Source organism: Salmo trutta, chromosome 9 (assembly GCF_901001165.1).
Source record: "Salmo trutta chromosome 9, fSalTru1.1, whole genome shotgun sequence".
Lineage (NCBI taxonomy): Eukaryota > Metazoa > Chordata > Actinopteri > Salmoniformes > Salmonidae > Salmo > Salmo trutta.
The window spans coordinates 11,884,257-11,909,676 of record NC_042965.1 but is presented as its reverse complement, the minus strand read 5'-3'; the positions used below and the strand labels follow the sequence as shown (position 1 = coordinate 11,909,676).

The following is a 25,420-nucleotide window of genomic DNA, read 5'->3' as shown; positions in this document are numbered from 1 at the left end:
AGGGTGCCCAAGAAAGTCCAGCAAGCGCCAGGACCGTCTCCTAAACATGATTCAGCTGCGGGATCGGTGCACCACCAGTACAGAGCTTGCTCAGGAATGGCAGCAGGCAGGTGTGAGTGCATCTGCACATACAGTGAGGCGAGGACTTTTGGAGGATGGCCTGGTGTCAAGGGCAGCAAAGAAGCCACTTCTCTCCAGGAAAAACATCAGGGACAGACTGATATTCTGCAAAAGGTACAGGGGTTGGACTGCTAAGGACTGGGGTAAGGTCATTTTCTCTGATGAATCCCCTTTCCGATTGTTTGGGGCATCCGGAAAAAAGCTTGTCCGGAGAAGACAAGGTGAGCGCTACCATCAGTCCTGTGTCATGCCAACAGTAAAGCACCCTGAGACCATTCATGTGTGGCGTTGCTTCTCAGCCACGGGAGTGGGCTCACTCACAATTTTGCCTAAGAACACAGCCATGAATAAAGAAATGGTACCAATACATCCTCCGAGAGCAACTTCTCCCAATCATCCAGGAACAGTTTGGTTATGAACAATGCCTTTTCCAGCATGATGGAGCACCTTGCCATCAGGCGAAAGTGATAACTAAGTGGCTCGGGGAACAAAACATCGATATTTTGGGTCCATGGCCAGGAAACTCCCCAGACCTTAATCCCATTGACAACTTGTGGTCAATCCTCAAGAGGCGGGTGGACAAACAAAAACCCACAAATTCTGACAAACTCCATGCATTGATTATGCAAGAATGGGCTGCCATCAGTCAGGATGTGGCCCAGAAGTTAATTGACAGCATGCCAGGGCGGATTGCAGAGGTCTTGAAAAAGAAGGGTCAACACTGCAAATATTGACTCTTTGCATCAACTTCATGTAATTGTCAATAAAAGCCTTTGACACTTATGAAATGCTTGTAATTATACTTCAGTATTCCATAGTAACATCTAACAAAAATATCTAAAGATACTGAGGCAGCAGACTTTGTGGAAATAAATATTTGTTTCTCAAAACTTTTGGCCACGACAGTCTTAATTAATTAAAAGTAAAAAAACAGTATTTCATGGTAATGTTGGTATCGTGTTAAAAGCAAAAACACAGCCATCAACTGTATTCTTTGCTACTTTATTTTTTTGGCAAATACACTAAAAATGTTTACAAAAGCATTGTATAAACATTTGTGCAGTGTAAATTATCAAAACTAAAACTAATGTATATTACATTTGAAATCGTTTTTCACCCAACATGACGATTGTCATTTTTCAGCAGCAAAAAACATTTAATAACTCAGAAGTAACATTAAATGTCTGTTAGATGGTGACTGAGACCTTTAGAAACGTACACAAAATGAAATGTGAAAATAGATACAGTTGCTACACTGCTTAACTAAATTGGTTACTTGAAAGCAAATTAAGGAAATAAAGGATGGTATTACCGTTATTTTTCCATGAAGGAGAGCTTCATTCATCTATGGGTTAGATTGCTTGTACACGACCCTTGTACCCATCCAGGCACTAAGGCAATCTCCCTCCACATGCATACACATTATCAGCCTTCCAATTAAATCACTCCAGTTTGACAAAACAGTACATTGGCTGTACAAAAATGTCTACATAAGCTTATCATCCCACACACACACACGACCATCTAGGAATTCTCTCTAAGAACATTTGTGAGACAGAAAAATTCAATGATCAACTGAAATGTGCTCGAATACCCTCAGTTGAATATTACTATACCGAAAAAAAATAAAGGAAATGAAACAGGACCACAAACAAACAAAAAACATACAAATTCAGAAAAACAAAGACAACATTGAACATATGGATACATAAATTGTGTCAGATTAAAAAAACATTTAATAAAATGTGTTTTTACATAACATTATATTGTTTTGTCAATACATAAAACGTATTTTTTTCTCCCGCACATTAGAGCGGCATTTTTGCATAACAAGCAATATAGATCGCCCCAGTCGCTTGATATTAACAATAGTTATGGAATTCTAAAAACCTTTTTTTTTTTTTGTCTTGTTGGGAAAAGACAACTCAAACACTGTTGTAAATACACTGCAGTTGGATCCTGGCACTGTTTTAGATGGCTTGCATCTGAAATGGCACCCTAATCACTAAACCGTGCACTGCTTTTGACCAGAGCCCTTTGGGCCCTGCACGGTAGGAAAGGTATATGGTGCAATTACTATTAGGTAGGCGGTGGCACAACCGTTATCTCGGAGGAGAGTAGACACAAGCTAGAACAGATCCATGTAGGTTATCTTTGGTCACGCACAGAGGAGCGAATGGACATGAATGATTGGGTACAAAGGTGAATGGGACTAGTCAGTCAGTGTCTCAGGTGTGTGTGTGTGTGTACACTGTTAAGCATACAACACACACATGGCTCTGGTTTGAGGTCTTATATGTTCAAGTCAAAAAAGGATAGTATGATATACTGTGATGATTATACAAGTACAGCCATGCTTGCACAATGCAATAATTGCCTGCAAGTACAGTAGGTTTCAAACTGAAAAGAAGGCCTATTGTGAATTGGTTCTTGATATATAATCATGATATATATAAAAATCAGGACCAGTTTATCATAGTACATCCCCAAAGCCATGTCTGACAGATGTCCTTACTGGCACAACCAAACAAACTAATACTTGAACAACTCTCATTTGTTTACTAGAGTATCCATCTAGACCTCCAGAAATAGTTTCCAGTTTTAACAACCCAAGCCATCGTCGCCCACAGAAACAAAATTCTCAATATGGACAATTCTTCAGCCACTTTAAGGTCTGCTACAATGACAACTGAGATCAAGTCCTCATCAGTTAACAGAAGTGGGGTTAAAAACCATGATACTCGATGTTACAATTTTGCTATCTATAGTTATCTGCTAATTCCAGTAAATGACAGCAAGTTTTGGGCATTGTATCCTGTGCTCAAATATTCTTAAACATTTAAGGAGTTCACAGACCAAACTTAACAATTCAGAAGAGTTGATACCAGTTTCTGTTGGAACAACCCTAAACAGAATATGAGCATGGATGGTTTCTCCACAGAAAAATAGGTTATGGTAATTAATTGCAGCAATAATAGATAAAATAATAATATTTTTTATCTTCCGAAAAGCAAGTAACAAAGGCAAAGTGTCCATCTACAATTACACCTCAGGAACGAATGAAAAACAACCCTGGGTCAAACCACTGAAATACACCGAAGGACCATTGCATTTTACATAACCCCCAAAAATAAAGGGCAAGTTCTCTTTTTTTGGAAAGTGCAGGAATCACATTTTGAAGTTGACAGTATTATGGACTTAGCACATTTTTTTCCAGAAGCGACTGCCAAAAGCCTTGACACGACACAGAGACTAGTGACCAACGACAGCAACAAAAAAACACAACACATCAAAATATACAGTAAGACAAATAGTGATTCAAGTGTCATGTTTGTCTGAATACCTGAAGCTCCTTGGCTAGCCAGTTGACTCTGTTCGACATAACATGCACAGCAGAAGCAGTGTGCAGGGCCTGACTGTTTATTCTAGAATTTTAAAAAAAAAGTTCTTTACAGGGCACCCATCGTCTTCAAATCAATTCGTAGACAAGCCCATTTGACGCATAATGCAACAAATATTGTATTACAGTGAAACGCCTACTTACGAGCCCTTTCCCAACAATGCAGTGTTAAAAAACTAAATGGTAAATATAATATGTATAATATGCTTCTAGCAGGGTACAGACTATGTGAAGACCTGTTACCTTATGAGGACTGTATTAGCAATCCAACTTGTGCTTATTCTAAGTATCAGTACAGACACACACAACGTGGGTCGACACTGTTAAAATTAAAAAGTGTTTTAGGCACACCTTTGACTACTTGCTGGATTAGGTCAGAGGTAGCCTAACATTTCCCCATTACGTATGTACAACTAAGATATCCAGCTTTTTACCGTATCCACATGAAGAATCAACACACTGAACAATTGTAAGGCAGAAAGTAGGTTCAAGTCTCCCTTGTAATGTAGGTTTTTCTTCCATTTTGAATATTAGATTAAAGTTTATGGTATTTCTACTTCGGCTATAGGTACAATCCCCTAACACCACATAATGGGAAAAGCAGCCATCTACTAACGCCTTATCTTCTGACTTTGACATGTCTTCAAAAGGTTTCCAAAAATTCCAATATGTAAACAAAAAAAAAAGCTAAATCTCTCAGTTGTCATACTACACAGTGCCTGCATCAAGAAAAAGTAACCCATAGTCCAATCAAAACAGGACACTACAGTGTAAGACATGCACACAGTCACAAATTCTGTTTGATGACAACTTGGGTATGTGAACTGACTGATTCATCTCAGGAAAATGCTCAACATAATATGAATAGTTTGGCTCAGTCCAAAAGGATATGGAAGTAAGTACACAGTTTTGTTAGCAAACCCACATTCTGAGTCGCTGAAAACTCAGTTACAGGGAGGGAGGGAATACTACTAGTCATACTATTTCACTTAAGGAGCAAAGGTTTTAATCTGTTGGCTTGTTTTGGAGGTAACCTCACAAACACCGTTACAAAGAAATGTTAAAGGACCTTCTGGTCTTCATTGTTCAGGTAAATACTACGGTCAGTCAGTCAGTGCTCTTTGAGCCCTGTTGGAAGGCTGATAGTGGTTGCTCAGTGGTTGTTAATCATTGAGAATACTGACTGATATTCTACTTCAAAGTGCAGAAAAAAAACTCACAAAACCTATTGTCCTGGCTGAGATAACTAGTGTTTCGTCATGAACCCAGCGGTGAGCTCGACAGAAAATAGACAAGTGACATTAGTAGTAGACCGGAGATGTTGTTTTGCACTATGGCAGGAAGAAAGGCCATGCTCAGCAGGAGAGTAGGACAGTCTCCAAAAGTGAAAACCCCTGTCCGCACTGCAAAACCCTGCCTTGGTTATAATACCGCGCCCAGGCTGCTCCGCCTGCCCCTCCCCTCCACACTGCAGCCTCCATCAACATTTCTGAGCCTCCACAGGAGACATGGCGATGTAGGAGCCGTTCCTCATTGGCTGGTTGGTGTGGTTGTTTTCTGATGGTTCAACCTCTGGTTTGTCGCTGACTTGAGTGTAGGCAGTTTCGTCTTTTGCCGTCTGAAGAGGGAAAAACATTTTGGAAAGGTCAAAAGGATCCCGTCATGAAAACAACAACCAGTTATATACTTATAACTAAATTGGAAATATTGTACACATGAAAATTAAATGTTTAATGCAATGTTATAGAATAAACTAATTGTGGATATATAATGAATTAATGTCACTGTAAAAACCACCAAACCCAAAATACTTTTCAACTTAAAGAACAAATATAATATGAAGCAGGAATGAGATAGATGTACACTGAACAAAAATATAAATGCAACATGTAAAGTGTTGGTCCCATGTTTCATGAGCTGAAATAAAAGATCCCAGAAATGTTCCATATGCACAAAAAGCTTATTTCTCTCAAATGTTGCACTCAAATTGGTTTAACCCTGTTAGTGAGCATTTCTCCTTTGCCAAGATAATCCATCCACTTGACAGGTGTGGCATATCAAGAAGCTGATTAAACAGCATCATCATTACACAGGTGCAGCTTGTGCTGGGGACAATAAAAGGCAGCTCTAAAATGTGCAGTTTTGTCACACAACGCCACAGATGTCTGAAGTTTTGAGGGAGCGTGCAATTGGCATGCTGACTGCAGGAATGTCCACCAGAGCTGTTGCCAGAGAATTGAGTGTACATTTTTCTATCATAAACCGGCTACAACGTCGTTTTAGAGAATTTGGCAGTATGTCCAACCAGCCTCACCACCGCAGATCACGTGTATGATGTTGTGTGGGTGAGCGGTTTGCTGATGTCAACGTTGTGACCAGAGTGGCCCATAGTGGGGTTATGGTACAGGCAGGCATAAGCTATGGACAACGAACACAACTGCATTTAATCGATGGCAATTTGAATGCACAGCGATACCATGATGAGATCCTGAGGCCCATTGTGGTGCCATTCATCCGCCGCCATCACATCATGTTTCAGCATGATAATGCACGGCCCCATGTCGCAAGGATCTGTATACAATTCCTGGAAACTAAAAGTGTCACAGTCCTTCCATGGCCACCATACATGTCAACTTGGCACAGCCATTGAACAGGAATGGGACAACATTCCACAGGCCACAATTAACAGCCTGAGCAACTCTATGCGAGGGAGATGTGTCGCGCTGCATGAAACAAAATGGTGGTCATACCAGACACTGACTGGTTTTCTGATCCACGCCCCTAACTTTTTTATTATTTTTTAAGTACTCTGATCAACAGATGCATCTGTATTCCCAATCATGTGAAATCCATATTAGGGCCTTATGAATCTGATTTCCTTATATGAACTGTAACTCAGTAAACTCTTTGAAATTGTTGCATGTTGCGTTAATATTTTTGTTCAGTGTGGCTGGCTAGCCAGCTCATATAATTACCAGAACATATCTGCCAACGTTATTGCGTTTGGCAGATATGTTATTTGTTATTGCGTTTGACTCTAGCCTACTACTGTATGCATATATACTTAACAAAAATATAAACAAACATTTCTGGGATCTTTTATTTCAGCTCATGAAAAATGGGACCAACACTTTACATGTTGCGTTTATATTCTTGTTCAGTATATACACATAAATATATACACACACAAGTATGTAGACACCCCCTCAAATGAGTGGATTCAGCTAAGTCAGCCACACCCGTTGCTGACAGGTGTATAAAATTGAGCACACAGCCATGCAAACCTCCATAGGCAAACATTAACACTAGAATGGGCTAACTGAAGAGCTCAGTGACTTTCAATGTGGCACCGTCATAGGATGCCACCTGTCCAACAAGTCAGTTTGTCAAATTTCTGCCCTGCTAGAGCTGCCCCGGTCAACTGTAAGTGCTGTTATTGTGAAGTGGAAACGTAGTGCACAAAAATCGTCTGTCCTCGATTGCAACACTCACTACAGAGTTCCAAACTGCCTTCGGAAGCAACGTCAGCACAAGAACTGTTAGTCGGGAGCTTCATCAAATTAGTTTCCATGGCCGAGCAGCCGCACACAAGCCTACGATCACCATGAGCAATGCCAAGTGCTGGCTGGCGTGGTGTAAAGCTTGCTGCCATTGGACTCTAGAGCAGAGGAAACACGTTCTCTGGAGTGATGAATCACGCTTCACCATCTGGCAGTCTGACGGACGAATCTGGGTTCGGCAGATGCCAGGAAAACACTACCTGCCCCATTGCATAGTGCCAACTGTAAAGTTTGATGGAGGAGGGATAATGGTCTGGGGCTGTTTTTCATGGTTCGGGACAGGCACCTTAGTTCCAGTGAAGGGAAATCTTAATGCTACAATGACATTCTAGACGATTCTGTGCTTCCAACTTTGTGGTAACAGTTTGGGGAAGGCCCTTTCCTGTTTCAGCATGACAATGCCCAAGTGCACAAAGCGAGGTCCATATAGAAATGGTTTGCCGAGATCGGTGTGGAATAACTTGACTGGCCTGCAGAGCCCTGACCTCAACCCCATTGAACACCTTTGGGATGAATTGGAACGCCGACTGTGAGCCAGGCCTCATCGCCCAATATCAGTGTCCGACCTCACAAATGCTCGTGGCTGAATGGAAGCAAGTCCTCACAGAAATGTTTCAACATCTAGTGGAAAGGCTTCCCAGAGGAATGGAGGATGTTTTATGGAAGCAAAGGGGGGGGACCAACTCCATATTAATGCCCATGATTTTGTAATGAGATGTTTGACGAGCAGGTGTCCACATACTTTTGGCCATGTAGTGTATATATAATCCCTAAAGATAATTTTAAATTATAAGCAACAAGCAAGAATTGCTAAGAGCTCAAAGAAAATAGCAAACGAAGCAAAATGAAGACTTACAGTAAAAGAATGAAAAGCTTCAGTAAAATCAATACGTTTTACTTCATTCTAAAACAGAAAGGAAAAAAGGGGGGGGTTACAGAAATGCTTTATCATAATACGTTAACTATACAGTTCTTTTCAATAGCTTTATTTGATAAAACAAGCTTTATCTGAATACTTTAAAATACCAATTCTTTGTCTGTGATGTGAACTCCTACTTTGTTTCTCAGCATGAACATGCCGGCAGGCCTATATCTGTGTTGTTGAACCATGTGGGGAAGATACTAAGCTAACTTATCTATCTGAGTCATGACTGATGGGTGGGGAATGGGGTCATGCACAAGAGGTCAGAACGACTAACCAAGACAAACACAGATAAGTGTTGAAAGTACACTGGCTAACCTACAGGATTACTAGAGTTCAGTGCCTGTACATCACTGTAGACTGTCATCGTTGTGACTGTCTGCCAATGAGGAACTTCTCAGATATATACTTCCTGTTCTGACCTCAGTGGTTTCAATTGTTAGAAAGGCCAGCCGGAATAACTTTTCATACAGACATTACAGGAGGTAGGACATGATGACCATGTGAGTTTTATCATGTAAGTAGTTGGAGGTTACCCTCAGTCACCAGACCAGTGATGTTAACATAGAAGTATAAATGGTCTATATACACTAATAACCACTTATGAAATCCTTCACCACAACTGACATTGTGAGTGAAGTGCCAAATTGCGAATTAAATGTACAATTTACACCATATTTCAGAGAAGCTAATGAATATTCTTGTTTGGGGTGTCCTGGGAGTAAGTGCAGGGGTAGAGGGGAGGTCTTACCTTCTTCTGGCGAGACCTGCAGACCAGGAGAACAAAGACAACGAGCAGGATGGCGCCCATGCCCACGATGAGCAGAGGGAAGTTGGACACCAGGGTCACGATGAGCAGCAGGGTCCTCATCTGGGTAGCAGAGTCATCGTCGATAGTGGCCGTCTGGGGGAGGTCACTACGGTTATCAATCCATCTTTACTATTTCATTAACTGGTGTTGTTAAACAGATGCTGTAAACCAGTTATTAACTAGTCTTAATAATAGACCAGTAACAAAGGATTTTCTCTGGCAAAATGTTGAAACTTTATTTGACATTTCTAGGCTGCACGTGAGGCCGACTGAATTTCACAAAATAATGGAGAGAGAGAGGGAGGAGATATGTCTTACCTCATTGACAAACATGATAGGGAAAATTGTAAAGTTTAGATGTTTGGTTTTGCTGAGGAAGAGAAAATGTAATGAGGACTCAAGGTTCAACAATGGGCCTTCTCATCCTTCATACTAATTGAGTGGGGGAAAAAAATAAAAAAATCAGGCTTCAAAGTGGGTAAAACTGTTCTGGTCTTTACTTACGGAAAGCCTGGAACTCTGTTCAAAATGATATTGAGCTGGGCTCTCTTGCAGGCACGGATGGGGACCCCAGTGGTCTAGAAATCAAAATAAATGGAGACAGCCAATTTTAATAATCCACTGGTACTTCATAAAACACACAAATACAAAATGTCACATAGCTATTAAATACAGACTGTTAATAATCAGATTGAGACGATGTAAACAGTATACACTCGGTGGCCAATTTATTAAGTACACCACCCCGTTCATGAAAGTGGTTCGCTCCTACACAGTGAGTCACATGTCTGTGGTTTGCTATATAAAGAAGGCAAACAGGCGTTCAGTTACTGTTTCGATTGAACGTCAGAATGGGCAAAACGAGTAACCTAAGCGACTTTGAGCGTGGTATGATCGTCGGTGCCAGGCGCGCCAGTTCCAGTATCTCAGAAACGGACGGTCTCTTGGGCTTTTCACACACGACAGTGTCTTGGGTTTACAGAGAATGGTGCAACAAGCAAAACACATCCAGTCAGCAGCAGTCCTGTGGGCGAAAACAGCTTGTTGATGAGCGAGGTCGAAGGAGAATGGAAAGAATCGTGCAAGCTAACAGGCGGGCCAAACAGGAACACGATTCCCAGGTCCTGTTGTGTCATGTTGATGGCAGAGTCAGAATTTGGCGTAAGCAGCACGAGTCCATGGCCCCATCCTGCCTAGTGTCAACGGTGCAGGCTGGTGGAGTTGGTGTGGGGGGTGTTTTCCTGGCACACGTTCAGTCCCTTGATACCAATTGAGAAAGTTTAAACGCCACAGTGCATCTGAACATTGTTGCTGACCAGTTGCATCCCTTCATGGCTAAAAAGGGGTCCGACCCGATACTAGATGGGTGTACCTAATAAACTGGCCAACCGAGTTTAGGGCCCATAACAGATCCCACATATCGGCCTTATGACATACATACATACATACATACATACATACATACATACATACATACATACATACATACATACATACATACATACATACATACATACATACATACATACATACATACATACATACATGTTAGATAAAATGTTTGTTCATACTGGATTAAGGTCAAGGTAAGTCTCATGCTCCTCCTTGTTGGGGCTCAGTCCTTCAACAGCATTAACGTACATGGCATCGGCCTGATAGAAGTGAGGGAATGACACCACGATAGGGGCACCTATGGACAAGAGGAAGGAGATGGGGGTGAAACATGATTTAAAGGCCCAGTGCAGTCAAACATTTTCTGTGTTTTATATACATCTCCACTCTGAGGTTGGAATAATAATATGAAATTGTGAAAATGATGATAATGCCCTTTAGTGTAAGAGCTGTTTGAAAAGAGCACCTGAAATTTCAGCCTGTTTTTGTGGGATGGGGTTTTGGCCTGCCTGGTGACATCACCGGGTGCTAAATTTGTTAACAGACCAATAAGAAAGAGAGTTCCAAACCTCTCTACCAATAACAGCACCTTTTTTTTCTCCCCACTCAGACCACTACCAGACAGTCCTAGCAAAATTCTTGCTTGAGAAATTGCTCTTTGCCAAGAAGCTATTTGTTTATTTTTTACCATTTTAAATTTAATACAAATCACAGTTAGGTACTTAATTGTTACCCAGAAATGATTTGATATTGAAAAACGGCTGCATTGGACCTTAGAGACAAAAACCCCCCACAAGCAACCAATATGATTAACTACCCTTGATCCTTATCCTGGACTGCCATCATGGAGGATTAAGCAAAACAAAGTCAAATGTTTGAATATTGAGGGTCTAAAAAGGAAATATCATGGACAGATGTGAGAGATTGCTAATGTGTGCTATCTGGTATTATAACCCAAGCACAGAGACAGCGGAACAGATAGCAAAAATGTGTAGAGTTCCTCCTTGCCATTGGAAAGGCAGCCCATACCGGACAGATTCTGACAAGCCATTGGAAAGGCAGCCCATACCGGACATGTTCTGACAAGCCATTGGAAAGGCAGCCCATACCGGACAGATTCTGACAAGCCATTGGAAAGGCAGCCCATACCGGACATGTTCTGACAAGCCATTGGAAAGGCAGCCCATACCGGACATGTTCTGACAAGCCATTGGAAAGGCAGCCCATACCAGACATGTTCTGACAAGCCATTGGAAAGGCAGCCCATACCAGACATGTTCTGACAAGCCATTGGAAAGGCAGCCCATACCGGACATGTTCTGACAAGCCATTGGAAAGGCAGCCCATACCGGACATGTTCTGACAAGCCATTGGAAAGGCAGCCCATACCGGACATGTTCTGACAAGTCATTGAAAAGGCAGCCCATACCGGACATGTTCTGACAAGTCATTGGAAAGGCAGCCCATACCGGACATGTTCTGACAAGCCATTGGAAAGGCAGCCCATACCAGACATGTTCTGACAAGCCATTGGAAAGGCAGCCCATACCAGACATGTTCTGACAAGCCATTGGAAAGGCAGCCCATACCGGACATGTTCTGACAAGCCATTGGAAAGGCAGCCCATACCGGACATGTTCTGACAAGCCATTGGAAAGGCAGCCCATACCGGACATGTTCTGACAAGCCATTGAAAAGGCAGCCCATACCGGACATGTTCTGATAAGCAGACACGGTGAAATCATGGCTGTTTTTCAAAACCCAAGAGAAAAACTATTCCTTTGAGGTCATAATGACCATTCTGAAGTTCCACAAGGTACTAACCTCAGAGACACAATAGAATGTGTTCCATTTCCTTATGTGGCACAACTTGAGTGAGTTAATAACCCTCACTAAGGAATATGGAAACGACTCAAAACTGCAATAACTGACAAATGGAATTCAAACTGACAAAAGCAATTAACAAGGGCCCTAGTTCACTTGTAGCCCGGAGATTACTCAGTCATAACAGCATCCAGACGGTTGAACTTTCTCTACTGCACCACACCGTGAATGTGGATGTTCCTTAACACACATACAGTACAGGACTTAAAAATATATCTACTCCCCCCACGAGACTTAACGGTTACAGTAGTGCATTTATATGCCATGTGTTTGTACATGGATTGTTTTACGAGAGGAAACCATTTAGAGATAAGCCTTATCCTAGCCCTCAAGTCCACAGGTATGCAGGCAATTTAAGTGTTTTATAGCCCTCATCCAGAGTTAATCATTCACCATCTACACCATTGTAAAATCTGGATAGTCAAACATGGGAATTTCTGATATTTACTGCAGCTGGAAGCGCAGCTAGAACTGGGATTGACTGGGGTATTCTTTTCGGTCCAAAACAATAAGTTATGTTGTTAGTCAAATCAAACAGTGGGTAAGTGGGGCGCATGCTTTGTTATGCAAACCAGGGTTGCAACAGGGTGACGAACCGTCTCGTACCTTCTCGGCAAACACTGACTTTAAGCACCCCGGTGCCAAGGCAGTCCCCAGCTGGCACACAGAAGCCGGCGTTGGTAGGGTTCTCCTTAGGACTCTGCAGGACATCATGTGGAGGGGCGAAGCGGTAGGCTGGGATGCCCTTCACTTCCACGTCCTCAACATAACCCAGATGGATAGACCTAGAACACAGAAGTGGGAATAAGGATATGGACACAAGACGTGTAGTAGGACTTTCTCATTATATCGAATTTATGGCAGGATTTTGAAACTCTTCATTCAGTCGTACATGTCATTTCCAGAGAAGAGTGTGAGGTCGGCGGTCTCAGAATGTGTCACATACTGTGCTGAGCATTGGGTAACTATGAGAAGATAACGTACAACTGTTTTGATTGAGTCAAAGCTTCCTTTTCATATCATGTGCAGTTTTCCCAGTTTCTCCTCACGCATCATGGTGCTGGTTGGGCCATGCTCAGCTCACACTTGTTTACTATGATCAGGGCGTGACGTCTTCTACAGTGGTTTTATCAGTCTGATAGGGATAGGAGTCCGTTGTTTCCAAGAATTCCTGGCTGTCACCTAAACCACTGCCCCTCTTTGTACTTTCTACTTTGACTAAACAAATCACAGACTACCGATAATACAAGATTTGGAGATATGACTGTGACGTACCTGCAGAGGTCAGCAGCGAAGATGTACAGCAGCTCTTTCCTGGACAACAGAGGGTGGAACACACTGCCGTCCGTGCCGTTTATCATGTTGCTCTGGTTAGAGGACCACCACGACATTTCACTGTTGATAGGGGAAAGGTAGGGGAAATGTAAGACATCAAGAGGGCGTCTACATAAGGTTATTCTAACATAACGGAACCAAATATTGATTCCATTTAAACTGCCTGGAAGCCATTAAACATCAGATTTTGCAATCTGCTCTGTCATGACAGGGAGCAACTGGGAATAACCTTGGACTTTGAATACTTGAATTGGACAGATACCAAGTCATCCCCGTTCAGTGAGTAAACCCAATGGCCGGGGCAAGGACCAAAAAGCAAAATGCTGACATGAGAAACTTTCTTGTTATCCATTAATCACAACAACATGAAGGTAGAAAAACAGAGGAAAAGGGTCCCTACGTCAGACCGTTCCATGTGTCTATTCTGCCATATTCCATGTAGTCCCGTTCGCCAGTCAGGAACACAAACTCTCCTTCGTCGGTTCCATTTTTCTGGGAGGATAGAGAGAGCAACAATAGTTCAGTGGGACTGTCATATCAAAACAAGTACATCCAACAAACAGGGGAACAGCGGACAGGTCCAGAATTAGAAACAGACAAACGAGCTTTAATAAAGCAGAGTTAAAGTTAGAACATCTTCCGTTATTGATGTTAAGTGAATTGGGAAGTCATTTCTGTGTTTAAAGTGGCTGGTTGTCGTTGTTGGAAATGTACTGACGGGGAATATTGGGCTCTAGAGGCTCAAATAAAAATGCCACTGTATTACTGTAGCCTGCCTATCCAGTTCCGTTTTCTCATAATACAGTTTTATCGGGAGTAGGTTTGGGCGATATACCGTTTATACTGTATACTGGGGTATTTCTAAATATGGAGGGGGGGGTTACTGTGGGGGGGGGGGGGGGGGGGGGGGGGGTGCTACGCCACTGCTTATAACTAGATTTATAACTATAAGAAATCTAAGATGTGTCAAATAAAATATATCCAGCACAGGGCTCCAGTTTTGCATTTGGTTTGCTAACTTGCTATCTAAGTGGCTAGATGTCAAGATCAAGCTTCTTGGTTACAGCAGAAGCATTCAATCCCCTCCTGGATCAAGATCCCTGTTGCCTAAATTGTTTTGTGTGCACTTCCAGTAAAACCCCGGTATGGTACAGAAACGATACACAGTATGAAAATATGGATAGCGCCCAACCCCAATGGGCAACGTTAAGACTCCGTAAGAGTGTCAAACTAACAATAAAAAGTCCCTTCCAGATAAATGCTTTGACAGTTGAGATTTGAAAGTTTAGGTACAGGTACAATTCTACCCACTGTCTACTTCTTTCTGGGATTTTCCAAATAATGCACTGAACTTGTTTATTAAATCTGACTGTTTGCTTTTTATTGCACGAGGCAGAATAGCAGACAAGTCTCCAAAGCAGACATGAGTCTCCAAGAAAAAGGGGAACTAAGCAAGCTTCCTCAGCATATTGTCATTTTTCACTCTCATCATGTGATGACACCACAATACCTCATCAACCGGCGTCTGGTCTGATGACTAAAGGATTTATTGCGCAATGTCACAACTTCTATTAAAATCACAATTTCAAGACCGGCCATTAGCTAAGGCTATAACTTTAGTGAATGACTGTATTAACAAGGACCAGCTCTGAAGTGTAATCTGAGTGAGCATATGGCTTATTACAGTATTTCAAGGTTTTTACTGAATACAAACAGTGCTTACCTTCCACATCAGTCCAAACATCTCGTCCACCTCTGGTTTCATGGCGTGGATTTTGGAGAGCAGGGGGTCCTTGAAGCCCCATAGCACCTCGTGAACGGTGCGGGTCATGAAGATTTCCACACCGATGGAGTTCATCCACATGGAGACGAAGGTGCGCAGCAGGAAAGAGTAGGAGTTCAGCTCGTTCATCACCGCCTGTCCAGGGAGAGGGGGGAGAGGGGGGGAGAGAGAGAGAGAGGGGGTTAGAGATTGCAACACAATCATCAGCAACATTTGTAAGTCCATAGCTTTTGTTGCCATCTGGTCTGGTCCTTGTCATTGGATGAAGTCCACAAAAGTCTCTGTGATAAAGTAACAAGCTTATAGGAACAAGTCACCAAGATTGTGAATTGGAAATGTGTTTTTTGCATATCCCATTTCCCCCTTGAAGACCCTCTCGGAGAGTGGGGTCACGGCCAGGGATCAGCCATTATTGAATGCGTCCCCGGAGCCTTGCTCAAGGGCACACCGGCAGATTTGTTTTACCTAGTTGGCTCGGGAATCGAACCAGCGACCTTTCAGTTACTGACCCAATGCTCTTAACCACTAGTCCATCTGCAGCCCAACACACTGTATTGCGGATATACCGTGTCCATGGCAGCTAAGATAAAGTGCATATGTGAAGTGTACAAGTATGTAGAGGTAACAAGCAGAGACCGAGAGACACACACACTAACTCACCACAGCTGGGATGTTGACTGTCCTCAGAATGTCGACCTCTGGATTACCCCTGGACTTCTCTGGGACGAAGACAAAGCTTTTGGGGTTCAGGGCATAAACCTTGGTTCCGTTTTCGAGGAAAGTTACATTTTCCCTGGGTCTGTATTCCCTGTTATGGAAAGGTGTGGGTAGAAAGGTTGTCGTTCCAAACAATATTCCCCCCCTCCCCATGTCAAACAAGTCCATGAGCAGGATCAGCAGCATGGATTAACATTCAGTCCATATGACTTTCCCAAGACCTGCATCACCAGCTTCCCATGATCAAACAAACAGATCATAAAACAAATACATAGCGGACCGAATCTTAACTTGAGATATACACACGAAACACAAATATTAGCAAAAACCTTCCATTGGTATCGATATAGGAGTTCCACTGAAGTCTGAGTTACGAGTGTTGATCTCAAGCCCTTTGTGAACTGAGGCCATCTCATTTGAAAGGAGAGCAGTTAGTGTTGTGGTCAATCTACCTGTAAGTGTAAGGTCCAATCTGGGTGACAGCTGCTTTGCCTCCTGCTAAGAACACTTCAGGGTTGGTCACGTTGAAGAAGTAATACTCCATGTAGACTGGAGGAGGTGGGTTCTTCCATGACTCAAATACTCGGCTCGCCTCAGTCAAGGTCAATTCCTACAAAAAAAAGAGAGCGAAATACAGTTAATGATGGAGGACAGACCAAAACAACAATGATATCTCCAAGCATAATTTGTTTACGGTAGTACATTCCGGAGGGATAGAAAGCTATTTAGCCTAAAAAGCTATTTAAAACAATTTCTTTCCATTTCTAAACTAAGGATATTTTGGCTTTCAAAAGCAATTACATTATTGATTGCGGCAGCATCATCCACCAACAATCCTTTTCAGGTTATGCCAGGAGAGAGCACACACTGCAATTAATGTAGCGTACACCCTATGCCAGCACACCAAAACAGGGTAAGGTCCTTCACAGCTGAATAACTGTCAGTACAAGCAGAAAACCTGAGTGAAAACTGCCCAGGGGAAGTCTCTGTCGACTTCAGCAGGATGAGAAAGATATTTGCATTTTGCTCAGGACAATCTTCAAAAAGCCTAAATTACCACCCACCATAGTGGCAGCGTGACAGTTTGAATAAACAATATGGACTAGCATCACTGTCCTATTAGTCATCATCTGAATACAGGAAAGCGGTTAAAGTTAGCCATCATGCCTGGACTAGAAAAGACAGTCGCTTCAACAAGGTAATTCAATTGTAATTAAAACTGACGCAGTGACATTCAACACCTTGAATGAATGAATGAATGAAGCGTGTTGAAACACGGTTGTCAAATCTAAAGAGCAAATTACTGTTAAGCGGTCTGTTGATCCATAAAATACTGGTAAGTACTCGACAATAGGGCCTACCGTATAGAGAAATCGGTATTACTAACTTCAAGTGAGAAATGTCTCACTTCCCCCGTCCTTTACATAAGGGGTTCCTGATTGCCTTCTCTGTCCTCTGACTAAAGTGAGGTGTACTTGAGAAAGGCCTTTACCATTTACACAGCTCACTCAGCTGAAGTCTCAGAGAAGCTCAGCGAAGCTCGACGATTGAAAGAGGATGTTTATTTTAAGGTGTGGCCCAACAGGGATGCACAAACTCTTCTTTCCTGTCAAGACTTTAGTGCAGCCATGATTTAAGATGGTAGAATGACTCATTACAATGGAGGTGCATACTCCCTATGGAGACTTAAATGATTGGACAGTATTTTGGCTCATACACACACATTCTGAGAAACACACTCTATACAACTGGGCCAAAGGTCAGAACTCCCTAGCTAGAGCATTGAACTGGGGGGCTTACTCCTCAGGGGCAAAACAGAAGCCTATTGCTTCATTTAGATTCCAGTCAGTTTTAAAACATGATCATAACTTCGAGTGGGCATATTGCAGCAGTGAAATAGGCTATTTTCCAGCACAAGTCATGTAAACAGTGTTCTAATAAAAAGTTAGGAGCACAACTAGGGATGCACGATATATCGGTGAACATATCAGAATCGGCTGATATTAGCTAAAAATGCCAACATCGGTATCGGCCCGACATTAATTTAACGCCGATGTTAAAAACCGATGTTAAAGCAACCGTGCATACCTATATAACGTAGGTATATGACGGAATGACGCCGCGTAAAATGTTGCGCTACACGTGCAGCACAGCATTCTTAACCGAGCCCACAATGTCTGCTGTGTGGATCGAGCAGTCATTTGAAAGAGTAAGACATTTTCAGCGAGACAACTTAAAGGCGAAATCCATTAATGCCAAGATAATGGAATTCATTGCCCTTGACAATCAACCGTTCTCTGTCGTGGGTAAGGTTGGCTTTCGCCGACTGGTCAAGCACCGGTACACACGACCAAGTGCGCTATTTTTCAGATGTTGCCCTACCGGAGTTACACAGTTAAAGCGTCACTGCTATTAGCTTCACGACATGCATACTATGGAACGCCGTTTGGGTCTTTGCGTGTCAAAAAAGATACAGTAGCACTGTCAAAGCTGTACAACAAAGTCAGCAATCAAGCAAACACCGGCCACGAATTATGTGTTTACAATACCGCGCTGGTAATAAAGCATAATTTGTTTGACCGCAACTTCTGTGGTAGCTAGCTTTAGCTTGGTAAAATTACTAGTCAGGATTGAGGGAAAGATGAACGGAGCAAAGTACAGAGAGACCCTAAATTTAATTGATTGGACATGATTTGGAAAGGCACACACCTATCTATATAAGGTCCCACAGTTGACAGTGCATTTCAGAGCAAAAACCAAGCCATGAGGTCGAAGGAATTGTCCGTAGAGCTCCGAGACAGGATTGTGTCGAGGCACAGATCTAGGGAAGGGTACCAAAAAATGGCTCCAGTATAGAAGGTCACCAAGAACACAGTGGCCTCCATCATTCTTAAATTGAAGAAGTTTAGAACCACCAAGACTCTTCCTAGAGCTGGCCGCCCAGCCAAACTGAGCAATCAGGGGAGAAGAGCCTTGGTCAGGGAGGTGACCTAGAACCCGATGGCCACTCAGAGAGCTACAGAGTTCCTCTGTGGAGATGGGGAAAACCTTCCAGAAGGACAAGGTACAGTGGCCAGGCGGAAGCCACTCCTCAGTAAAAGGCACATGACAGCCCGCTTGGAGTTTGCCAAAAGGAACCTAAAGAACTCTCAGACCACGAGAGACAAGATTCTCTGGTCTGATGAAACCAAGATTGAACTTGTTGGTTTAAATCTCAAGCATCACTTCTGAAAGAAACCTGGCACCATCCCTACTGTGAAGCATGGTGGTGGCAGCATCATGCTGTGGGGATGTTTTTCAGCAGCAGGGGCTGGGAGACTAGTCAGGATCGAGGGAAAGATGAACGGAGCAAAGTACAGAGAGACCCTAAATTTAACCACAGGAGGACTCCAATCAAGTTGTAGTAACATCTCAAAGATGATCCATGCAAACACGTTGCACCCAAGCTCAATTTCGAATCTCATAGCAAAGGGTATGAATACTTATGTAATTAATTATTTGCAAAAAAAATCTGTCTGTTTTCGCTTAGTCATTATGGGGTATTGTGTGTAGATTGATTAGGGGGAAAAAACTATTTAACCCATTTTAGAATAAGGCTGTATCATAACAAAATGTGTAAAAGTTCAAGCGGTCTGAATACTTCCCGAATGCACTGTATGTAGCATATTTGGTGTATATAAATTCTAGCTACTTTTTAAGCAAACGTTGTGCTCTACAAACTAATATTTAACTCTGTAAAGACATTTGTTTATTATAAAAAGCTAAAATGTTGATACAAAAACAGGTCATTGAAATTAAAGTCATTTGTGGAATATCACATTTCTACACTGTGTAAAAGAGCAACCTATTGAGATGCATTACATTGAAAACTCTACACTTTGACGTCAAGAGGGTAAAGTTTGAGTGAAGACATGAGCTCAGTCATTCATTCATTGGTATTGTCATTAATCTTCTAAAGAAACTATCCCTTTTGCTTTCTTTCTGTGCCGTCAAATGTTCAGATATACTGGTAAAGTAACCAGGTTGTTAGCTACAAAAGCTAGCTAATGAGGTAACATTACTAAACAAGGTGTAAACAAATGCCCGTGAGTGGTTTTGAAATACACTTTTGAGGTCTAGGGAAGAACATTTTTAAAACATATTTTGGAGGGTATTGTTGCCCTTTAAAATTTCAATTGCACACCTCAAGAGGCTGGTGTTTGGCTCTCAGTGTTTCTGTACTGCATGCGCAATAGCAGAGTCAGCAAAACAAAAGACGACCCGATTGATACAGATCTTTATGATATCATATCATTCAAAAAGGTAAGCCTACTTTGCAATTAACATTTCATTTGTTATGTTTTATGAGAAAACCTTTAGAAAATGACTGTTTCAGCATTGCTGTGGTTGACAGAGGCATTCCCATGCCATTATGTCTTCAGAAAGTTACAAGAAATACAAAAATCACTAATGCATTCTTTAAAATCTAGGCTTTTGACTGAACAAATCTGCACTCACGTTTTTTTTTCTTCTCTAGGGCACTCGGAAACAACTGCACAGTGAAGCCTATCATTACAATAATTATTATCTGGGGGATTTTTTTCCCTGGTCGCACTGGTACTCCAAAATAAAACATCTGAGCATATGCAACCAACATGGTGGCACTTTAGAGCCTTGAACGTGAATCAACTCAAATTGAATAATCAATGCTGTACAGCAAATTATGATTGCTATAGAGTCAAATATCGCATCCCATTAAAGAAAAAATATCCAAGTTATTTTGGAAAAGGCAACAAAAAGCCTATTTGATACTTTGAAGACATTTCCTTTTATTTTACAAGATCATTTGAGTCACCTGAATGGTGTGAATTAAAAAGTAAAGCCAAAGTAAGCTAGCTATTCCAATGCTGTGGGTTGGATTGAATGTGTTTCAAGCCAAACACTGCTTGCATACAGGATATGAGAGAGTGAGGGAAACACCAACACGTGACTCAGTCATCAGGAGTGTTCCACCAAGTTTCCACATTTCGCAATCAGTGAAGTGTGTTCTGTTTGAGACTAAACTGAGTCCCTTTCAAACAGATACAACTCAAGAGTGACAGTTTCTGTGTATACAACATTTTAACTAAAACCAAGGTCTAGATTAAAAGAATTCCTGTGTTTACCAACCTTGAAAAAGGAAGGCCACCTAAAGACTTCCATAGACATCATGTCCACATCATTTATCTCTTAGAAAAGCTTAAAACCTTGATCTCACAAGCAAGCAGGGACAGAGGGTTGCGGTTTATCAATCTTATCATAAATCAAACTCACTATGTGCATGTAGCTGGTGGGTGGGGGTGGGTCACATGATGAGTGGTAAGGACATGAAAACATAACAACTGTTAGGGTCACTCAAAAATAAATTAAAACTTAAGACAAAATATAAGCAGGAGTTGTGGTTTGATAACTGTTCAAGACAATACGAAATTACATTCAGTGCCATATTTTACTCTGGTTTTTCCCCCATCTATGAATTGTGAAAGAAACCTGTTTGAATTAACGTAAACAGGTTTGTCACCCATGAATTGGTTGTGAAGGTTTTTTACTCTACCCTCCAAAATATAGTTTGAGGAGGGGCAGAGGGTTTCTTCCTGGAAGAGCAGTCCTCTAGACCTAGATCAGGCCAGGGCTGAAACAACAAGTTAACAGAGGACTGCTGTCTGACCAAAAAATATCCTGCCTCCAGGCCAAGGAGTCCGTCAGATTCCTTACATGAATTTAACACTCCTCTCCCATCCACGCCCTTTTACCAGAAGTCCTCTAGGTAGGATACTGGAAAGTTGTTCTAGAAGTGCACCATGACATGAAACAACATCAGATCAGTTTTAGAAGTGGTACAGTTGTGGATGGACATAACTTCTTTATTTCTTATTCATCTTTTCAGTCACCGGCAATGTCCGGGCACTTTATTGAACGTAAAGCGCCTGGTAGGCTGATATTTGATATCAGGCTAATATTTGTTTGTTTGTTTCATGATGTTATGTTATGTATTCTAGGTCTAGGATGACACTACCGTATCCAAAATAAACCCAGACGCGAATTTAACAACAGCAATTAAACTGTGGCAGGGAAACTTGGGCTGTTTGTGTCTGTATAATCTCACTGTCAGTTTGACATTTCTGCTGAGGTTCGCAGTTTCAGAAAAAGAAATTGAACCTGTTCAGATCTCTAGGACATTTTGGGGGGAGATTATTTTATAGCGTGGTATTCAACCTTGTCAGCAAAGACGGGGAAGAATGAAATGCAAAATATTCCAAAAGGGAGCTGGACTCCGAGCCTTCACGATCTCTCTCCCTTCCCCCCACCCATGCGCACGCACGCACACACACACCTCCCTACCCTCCGCTGACGGGATTCCTACCCTACTACAACCCCTGACTGATAAACCCAATAAACCACTTGGAAAGCTCATATAAAACTTTTAATCCCAAATCAATTATATTGTGAGACACACGTGTAAATAAGATGAATACACTGCAGTTGAAGGTGCAGCAGTTCTAATTCAAATAATCTGTATCGTGTATAATAAAGCTTGACTGAGTATGATTTTTTTTTAAACAAATATATATATATAGTGGGTTTGTACTGATGGAATAAAGCAGGTTGCTTGCTCTGAGAGCACCCATCCATGGTGATGGTTTTACCACCACGCACTGTGACATGAGCATACCCCGCATTGTAAATCTGCCAGATTCCATCCATAGGCTACTACAATACACTGAGTTTACATGCAGAGCTGTTCAATAGGTTTGAATCAATGTTGCGGATTTATGAATGATACAATGTTGCGATCCTACCACAAAAACCATCACTGGTCGGTGGTAAAAAAAAAAATGCAGCACATAAATTGGCGACCTTGGAATGCATGGTATGTTGCACTGACCCATGTTGGGTGGGCAAATGAATGGAGATGCGGATTGAGTGAACTCAATGCTGTAGCTAGCTAGCAAACATAATTTTAAAGCTCCAGCCTGGTCTCAGACTAGACGTAACATAGTAAACCAGGACACTGAAATGTTGTGCTGTGTTACATTTGGTATGGTTACATAAGACAGAAGGTATAACTTCAATGTCTAGCAACCCAAAAGGTTGCGTGTTCGCATCTTATCACAAACAACTTTGCTACTACTTACTACTTTTTAGCTACTTTGCAACTACTTGGCATGGGAGCTAACCCTTCCTCTAACCCTTTAATCTAACTCCTAACCCCTAGCCTAGTTAACGTTAACCACCTTGCAACCTAGCTAACATTAGTCACAACAAATTAGAATTTGTAACATAAACATTTTTGCAAATTCGCAACATGTACGAATTGCAATCTGTAACATATTGTACGAATTGTAATCCGTAACATATCATACAAATTGTAATTCATAACATATCACACGAAATAATGATAGTCAATGTGAATTTATGGGAGTCTGTTACGTCTACTCCTGAGTCCAGGTTGAAAACTAGTAACGAGAAGGGATGGGAAATGTGACTCACCGTCTGCTGTTCAGTGCAAAGACAACAGACGTTAACAAGTTAAAGCCACCAGACAACAAACAACTATAAAATGCATGTTTGAAGTGGGAAAAAGTTACAACTCACCTTTTTAAGCCGATTGTAAATCATTGTTTGGAAGACTTGAGCCACGACCAATGCGATGCCCACTATCAGTAGATGGGCGCAGAGAATCCCAGTAGCGTAAATTGCACATGATCTCCGAGTCATGGTGCTGGCCAGCTATCAAACTAGCTAATTTGGCAAATTTGAAATTACTTATAACACTAACGATAATACTGTCTGTAGGTTCTGATCTTTATTTTGACTTTCTTTCCTCGAAGATAGCTGCTACTTCTCACTTTGCCTCATACTCACTACAGACAACACTTGAAACGAATATAAAATTGCTCGTTGATATGTAGCTATCTACTCGCAAACTGTCTTCGATAATAAGAAATACTGGTACTTAGTGCTGTCAAAAAAAACTGTTATTCTTCCCATACAGTCGGTGCCTAACGGAAATCGACTGTGGCGTTCTGAGGCAGCGGGTGAAATAGCAGCTCGCAGTGCAGAGGACGGGCGGAAGACCTCCACTCCCTCCTTACCAGATTCAAATTAACTCGAACAAGGCGTCGTTTTGGTCTCTGGTGGGCGGTGGGTGTGTTAAAGTCAATGACTGTATATGATGTTAAAATGTAGCGTGCTTTCCGTGTGGCTGAGGTCAGTGTTTTACTTTAAAAGCACCATAATAAGACAGCACAAACTAAAACACGTTCGATATGTTTGCCGTTGATGTTCTCTACATAGTTAGCTAATGATTTGTATTTGGATACGTTCAACCAAGCAACGATTTGAAGTATGAAGTAGTGAGGCAAACAACGTGAATGTGCTGAAGGGAGCTTGTGAATGAATTGGCATCGCATGCTCATTCACTTCTCACCCTAGGATTGCTGCTAGCTAACTTTATAAACTGAGTGAGTGTTGAGTGTAGCCTAGGCCTACTACTGCCACTGCTTAGCAGGGTGGCATATACTATTGCGAAACTATAAAACGTTTTTTTTAAAACAGTGCATCTGAATTGAGGAGTTAGCTAAATGAATGTATACATGATACTGCCTTCATACATGTTTAGGAGTAACCGACTGTTACTTCTCAAAATGAAATTCCGCTATATCACCTCATGTCTCTTTAAATAACAACAACATGAACATGAATAATGTCTTGTTCAGAGAACCAACGATAGTTGACGTGAACCGTTAGTTCACTGAGCAGTAAATCTTATTGGCTAACAGCCTCCCGGACCACCATTCTAAGACCACCCCCAGTGGGTTATGATTGGACAGACGAGGTTGAGCGTGTTGCAGAATTTGATCGACTGATTTCGGGGCGGGGCTCGTTTAAAGGGGGAATGGCAAAGTGAATCAGATGTGCCCAGAGAGCTGACTGGAAATCTCCAGTCTACTCAGTCAAGCTAACGTCGAGGGAAAAAGAGAAAGTGCGAAATAAGTACAGACACATATCTTGCAGTACTTCCTACCTTCAGCAAATAGTTATCCTCTGGTTCTCCCTTGTTAAATGTTATACAATTTCCCCCATCTGTACAATGCTTCGCATTAATTATTGCCTCTGCACTAATGAAAAATGCAGATACATTCACACTGCCGTTCAAAAGTGTGGGGTCACTTAGAAATATACTTGTTTTTGAAAGAAAATCTTTTCTTTTTTGTCCATTAAAAGAAAAGAAAATGGATCTGAAATACAGTGTAGACATTGTTAATGTTGTAAATGACTGTTGTAGCTGGAAACAGCTGATTTTTTAAAAATGGAATATCTACATAGTTGCTGATAATAGGCCTCTGTAGCCTATCACTCCTGTGTTCCAAAGGCACGTTGTGTTAGCTAATCCAAGTTATTCATTTTAAAAGGCTAATTGATCATTAGAAAACCCTTTTGCAATCATGTTAGCACAGCTGAAAACTGTTGTGCT

At 41.7% G+C, this 25,420-nt stretch overlaps 1 protein-coding gene across 1 annotated transcript; it reads right to left on the bottom strand.

The window, feature by feature from the left end:
• Positions 1-1,103: 1,103 nt before the first annotated feature.
• Positions 1,104-24,324, bottom strand: LOC115199881 (lysosome membrane protein 2-like). The gene is made up of 13 exons (XM_029762412.1): positions 23,539-24,324; positions 16,377-16,534; positions 15,868-16,015; positions 15,148-15,342; positions 13,825-13,916; positions 13,365-13,484; positions 12,696-12,874; positions 10,385-10,503; positions 9,318-9,391; positions 9,132-9,183; positions 8,754-8,906; positions 7,937-7,984; positions 1,104-5,138 (listed from the first exon to the last, which is right to left on the bottom strand). Exons 1-13 carry the CDS (start codon positions 23,659-23,661, stop codon positions 5,001-5,003), a joined length of 1,599 nt encoding a protein of 532 aa, XP_029618272.1. The 5' UTR covers positions 23,662-24,324; the 3' UTR covers positions 1,104-5,000.
• Positions 24,325-25,420: the final 1,096 nt, after the last annotated feature.